Here is a 6,028-nt window from a genome sequence, read left to right as displayed (position 1 = left end):
GAGAGCGAGGTGCCTGTCTTCTTCCCTTTACAAGCTTCAAAACTGTATTTATCGTTTGTTTTTGGAAATAAAAGTTTCATATTCTGAAAGCCAAGACTTTGCTTATTTAAAATCAAACAAAAAACTCGAACCCCGGAAAAATATTTTTTTACAGAAATACACGTATATTTTTGAATTGATCCATAAAAGTGGGGGGGCCAATGGCCCCTTGGACCCCCTGCTTCCGGCGCCCCTGGTCAGGACTCTGTGCAGGCCAGTCAAGTTCATCCACACCAAACTCTGTCATCCATGTCTTTATGGACCTTGCTTTGTGCACTGGTGCACGGTCATGTTGGAACATGAAGGGGCCATTCCCAAACTGTTTTCAAAGTTGGGAGTATGGAATTGTCCAAAATCTCTTGGTTAAATTACCTCACAAATGCGCTTCTGGAAGAATGGTCAAAAATTCCCATAAACACACTCCTAAACCTTGTGGAACGCTCTGCTTATTTATATAACAAATAATTCACTCATGAGAAGGAACGACAGATGTCCCGTAATGTAGTGGAGTAAAAGTAAGATATTTTAGTTTGAAATGTAGTGGAGTAAAAGTAAAAAGTCCCCCAAAATGGAAATACTTAAGTAAAGTACAGATACTTCAAAAAAGTACTTAAGTACAGTAACGAATTACATTTACTTCGTTACTGTCCACCACTGTGTGTAAGTAATACTGAGTAACTATACTGGGTTAATATTTTTGGGGTGAACTAAATAGAGTATGTCACTATAAAACAGGGCGATAATCCTTTGCACTATGGGCTGCTTAAAAAAAATTGCAAAACTAAGAGTATACCCACTTCTCCAGGGACCACTACACCACTGATGTGACCTAATCACTCAAAATAAATGTTGGGTCAAATAACTACACTGGCTGCATAGGACACACTTCTTTTCATTGCATTTTAACACTAAATATTTTTTATTAATAATTTGATGGAAAAATGAGCTTATTTCTTCAATACCTTCCAGGTCATGTGACCGATTCACTCAAAATCAGTGCTGGGTCAAAGAACTGGCTGCATAGGACACTCCTCTTTTATATTAATAATTGTATGTGAAAATTAGCTTATTTCTTCAATAACTAATGACTCAAAATCACTTTATAAATTTAATACAAGTCTGTACATAATAGAAACAGCTCTTTATATCGGATAATATTACATCCTCTATTTAATATTAATATTTCTATACAAAATGCAGGTTTTTTTCTAGAGCTTCCCTGTCATGTGACCCAGTGATTAATGATCAGAAAGTAATACAAACAAGGCTACACAGGACACATGTTTTACTAATCGTCATCATTGAGCACATTTCAAGTATTACTTGCAAAAAGGACATTTCCAATATCCTGTCTCTGCCTTTTTAAAGTCTCTTTTGTCCATTGCCAGACACTGGGCATGGTTACCATCGTTCACAGTCATCACACTGAACCTGTTGAAGTGAAAGAAATAATGTATTTATATATTTGTACCTTAGATTACCATTCAGTTGTCTTAATACTCAAGTGTTAGTGAGGAATCAGCTGACACAATCATCTGCTCCTTAAACCCACTGCCTGTGTTTTAACCTGCTCTATTGTTTTTTTTGTTTTATTGTTCTGTCTTTTGCATTTTTTTTATTTAAGTATTCCAGTCATGTGTGTTGCATATTTTAAATGTATTGTATTTAGTTGTTTAAAATTAAATGTGTTTTAGGTTGACTTTTAAAATCTGTCCAGGGACTGCAGATGAAAAATAGCCTCTTGGCTAACTCTGGCACAGTTACAGAAATGTTAATTAATGTGCACTGTCCCTGTTAAATAAATAAATGTAGAAATCACAATTCCACATTTTCTTCACAACAGCTCACCCAGTCTGTGATGGGAGATCCAGATCCTGGAGGCCTTAAGGCAGCACACATAGCACAATAAGTGTGCTCATCAAAGACTGAAACAAGATAACAATACATGTATGTCAGCTTCTATATACATACATACATATACATACATATACTGTATATATATATATACATACAGACACCCATATATACATATACTCATATTTATTTACCTGATGCATCAAGGATTTCGAGAGCCAGTTCTCTCCTCTCCCGTTTCATGTATTTCTTCGAACACTCGAAATTCACATTCGGGATCAGAGGGAAGGACTCCATGACTGCCTTTGCCATCTAAACAAACAATACTTATGTTATGGAAGGTTTTTCTTCTTTATTGTATAGTAATACAGATACAGACAAAAACATGAGACACATTATAGAAGACATCCACCCTTGACTAGAATGCCTCCCAAAACCTTTGAGTATTGATATAGACCGGTCCTATTATTGGGATTTTGAGATATTTGGAAGCAAAGTTTTGTCAATTAAACTTTCTGTGTTCAAGTGAATACTACATTAGTGTTAAATAACTGTTAATTTAAGTTCAGCAATGTTGTGTCATAATCCAATTGTTGTCAGTTGTGAAAAATACAATAAACAACAACATGATATCGGCATTATACTGTATATTGTCCACTGGCCAACCTGCCTGCTAAATATTATGGTGATCAGCATCGGCCTTTAAAAAAACCTTTATCGGTCAACAACTACTTTTGACAGTTTTTTTAATCCGTCCTTGCATTAAACTGTCTTTCACATTAAAAACTCTGCTTGTTAACTGGATTAAAACAGAATCTCTTCAGCTCACCTTCACAACAACGACACCAGAGCTACATCCATCCTTTTGAAGTGGGTGGCCCATAACGCCTCCCTTCCACTTAACATCCACCCAGTCTGTTATGCTGTGGCGTGTCCTCCTCATCCTGAAGTACTCCCTGAGAAAGGATAATGTTAACACACTTTACATTTCTAATTATGTGGCTCCTAAAGATAATGTAACAGAAATTCATATTGTTTGTATTCACCATATGACCATTTATTTTTATAAAGGGCAGCCACAGGTCAGCTATAGATATCACTGTCTGAACACAGACTGTATCAGACTGTTTAAAATGCTTTCAATGCTGTCTGTGAGTGACACATTTTTTACGTTTAAATATAGTTTTTGAATTTTCAAATATCTATTGAATTTAGATTTACTGTATTCTTTTGGCAGCATGTTCGGAGTCATCAAGCTCTTTGATGCTTTGAGCTGGATCCACCAGGAATACGGTGCTGGTTTTGGCATGAACGTACTGTGAGAGAACAAAAAAAGTAAAAGCACTTTTCATCCAAAAATATTTTTGGTTTCACTATGTAAGTCTTGTGCTTTAACAGAAATAATAAAATGACAAAATAATTACAAACCAGCAACTTCCAGTGGTTGTTGTTGACAAGTACAAAGGACAGGACAGCTTCATAGTTGTCAAAGTTGACCTATAATGGCATCAAATAAAGGATTAAAACAAACTTGAAGGCTAAGGTAAAAATAACAACAATATTAGTCTGACCATTTTGTTCTTGTGCCATTCATTTGTTGTGCTTAAAACAAGTGTTGGTATGGGAATTCAATAGTAAGTAGATTTATCAGGTGATGTAAATAATTAGTATAGTTTCAGAGAGGATAAAGTAAAAATAATCTCAGCTAATTTCCTATTTAAGACCTCAGCCAATGCTTCACTCCATGCACCTAATGTGTGAGTGTGAGCCCACAAATAGGCCGCTTGGAGCCTGTTGGTGGGGTGTCTTAAAACAACAGCTGTCTGTGAACAGGTTTTCTAAATTAGTTGCAGACCTCCTATCTGCCAGTGCCGCTTCAGAATCTTAATACTTGGCCTGTGTCAACAAAATAAACTCCAACATCTTCAGGTGAACTAAATAACATATTTCAATAGCTCTGAATTTCTGACAAGCCTCTGTGTTATTTTTAAATGAAATCCTTGAGATCCTATTCAAAATCTAAATATAATCTTAACTGCTAATGTCTCTGGTAAAGAAACACACTAATGTTATGGATTCAAAAACAACCGAAATCATGATACTGACAAAGTGAATAATTTCCAGGCGAGACTGCTTCTACCTGTCAGTGCTTAGATATTATCAAGCTGAAAAATGAATACAGAAATCCAACATACTGTCATCAAATGTCTTTCTATTATGAATTTAAATTAAATGTACATCCCCATAATCAGGGGGGGACTGGGACTACAAATCAGCCCGGGACTCTCGACTGGCCCACTTCGGTACCGCCGGCCCACCGCGGTACCGCAAGTAAATACCGCTAGTAAATTGTCGACGGGGGGTGACTTACCGCAGAGGTAGACATTAAGGGTAAAATGGCCCTCTGGGCCGGTGGACTTGTATTATCACTGGCCCCACCATTGTAACCACTGGCCCGGAGCATTCGTCCAAAAATAAATAGACTAATAATGAAGAAAATTAATACATTTGTTGCAATAGTAATTTATGCACTAACTACATTACTACTTGAATCATCATTTCTTCCTCATTTTCCTCAATTGTTCATATTTGGTTGATTAAAATAATGATATTGTGGTCATTGTTAAAAAATGTCTGCTATTATTATGAGTATTATTATTTGTATAAAGCGCTTTCTGCCTTCCTGTCATTAGGAGTTAGAAATGTAATGGCTATGTAATTGATTAGATTAGAACAGGGGTCGGCAACCCATGGCACGCGTGCCAGCATTGGCACGCGGCACCGTAACCAGTGGCACACTAGGAATAAGTGGAATAAGTGTGCAAAATATTTAAATTGTATTTTCGGATCCTGAACGAGACCGCCGCCAGAGCGCGTCTCCCCGTTACCTGCAGAAGGAAGCCATGCACGCAACGCAGCCCCACTCTCCTTGACTACAGGTGACTTTCTGCCGCTTTCCTCCGTGGTGCAGTGCTGATCGTTTCACCACGGAGGAAAGCACTTCACTAATTGCAGTACCCATAAGGAGCTGTACAAATGCCGCAGTTTATGCGTGGCTGTGTATTTAGTTGAAAGCCCAGTGGCGATCTGCTCATCTCTCATCGAAATAATATGCTACAAAGGGGCGGACTGGCCATGTGTGTTGAACTTTCCTGTCGGCTCCCAAACCGTAGTCGAGGAGGGCAGAAGCAACAAGCTTCAGGTTCAATAACCCACTTTAGCTTAAATGACTGGAGAGAGGCGAGCTCTTCTTGGGAGGCCGTTGCATTTATTTAGCTGTTCTTCTGTTTTACAAAATACATCACAGACGGACCTCTGTTTTTCTTCTTTCCCGTTTCACTTCCAGAAACATACACATGCTCGCTCACTGTCGCTCTACCATCCACAAACACAAGCCACACCCCTCTCTCTCTATATCTCTCTCTTAAAGGGACAGCGATCTCATGTCACTCTGCATGACCCTAATATCATAACATGTGTGCTCTGGAGAATCACAGAACGGACGATCGTCCTTATTATTATGCCGTTTTATACAATTATTTAAATTTGTTTGTTAAATTCGGCATCGTGTAAGTTGCGCTGACAGGTCCACACACTGCTTCCCCGCAGCGAGGCTCCCCTGCCCTCCTGCTGATAGTTGACGAGCGTCAAGCTCCTCAACTCCCCCCCCCCCGTTGATAATTCTCGATAGTTGGCACGCTGATAACATTTTTTTTTTTTAAATGGCACTTCATATCAAAAAGGTTGCCAACCCCTGGATTAGAACCTTCATTATACTAAACTGCTGGGACATTTCCCTAAAGCCAATACCTTTATATTGTCTACTCTTCACTTACTTGTCAGCATAGGTCAGCATTGATGTACAGAGCCGTCAGAAGACCTTGTTTATATTGGCATCATATTGAGAGGTGCAGTGATGCGTCCTACAACCAGGAAGTATAAGCTGCTGGTTCCCTCGACAAAAAGCAATGGGATTTCTCCACAGGGTTTTGGAAAATAGCTTGAAATAAGGTCTGTGGAAAACAAACCTGTTTGATAAATGCACGTTTTGTTCAGCCGGATAATCTCCACATGTCTACCCTACTTTTATAATGTTCAAATCATAAATCTAATCGATAGATTATAAAAGGGTTTT

At 38.4% G+C, this 6,028-nt stretch overlaps 1 protein-coding gene across 1 annotated transcript; it reads right to left on the bottom strand.

Annotated features, from left to right (window-relative positions):
* Window positions 1-1,017: 1,017 nt before the first annotated feature.
* On the bottom strand, window positions 1,018-4,990 carry LOC307031297 (uncharacterized protein). Its single transcript, XM_079668262.1, has 6 exons — window positions 3,322-4,990; window positions 3,115-3,209; window positions 2,723-2,849; window positions 2,088-2,205; window positions 1,888-1,964; window positions 1,018-1,470 (listed from the first exon to the last, which is right to left on the bottom strand). The coding sequence occupies exons 3-6, from the start codon at window positions 2,834-2,836 to the stop codon at window positions 1,441-1,443; spliced, it is 339 nt and encodes a 112-aa protein (XP_079524388.1). The 5' UTR covers window positions 2,837-2,849; window positions 3,115-3,209; window positions 3,322-4,990; the 3' UTR covers window positions 1,018-1,440.
* Window positions 4,991-6,028: the final 1,038 nt, after the last annotated feature.

This window comes from Notothenia rossii, assembly GCF_949606895.1.
Source record: "Notothenia rossii genome assembly, chromosome: 3".
Lineage (NCBI taxonomy): Eukaryota > Metazoa > Chordata > Actinopteri > Perciformes > Nototheniidae > Notothenia > Notothenia rossii.
Note: the sequence above shows the minus strand (reverse complement) of the source record. Positions and strands in the feature narration are given on the sequence as shown.

Excerpts from the sequence above, each read along its gene's own strand:
- LOC307031297 (XM_079668262.1), bottom strand. The coding sequence starts at position 2,836 with ATGAGGAGGACACGCCACAGCATAACAGACTGGGTGGATGTTAAGTGG. Across the intron at positions 2,206-2,722 it reads CTGGTGTCGTTGTTGTGAAG|ATGGCAAAGGCAGTCATGGA; the intron begins GTGAGCTGAAGA and ends TTGTTTGTTTAG. Across the intron at positions 1,965-2,087 it reads CGAAATCCTTGATGCATCAG|TCTTTGATGAGCACACTTAT; the intron begins GTAAATAAATAT and ends ATCTTGTTTCAG.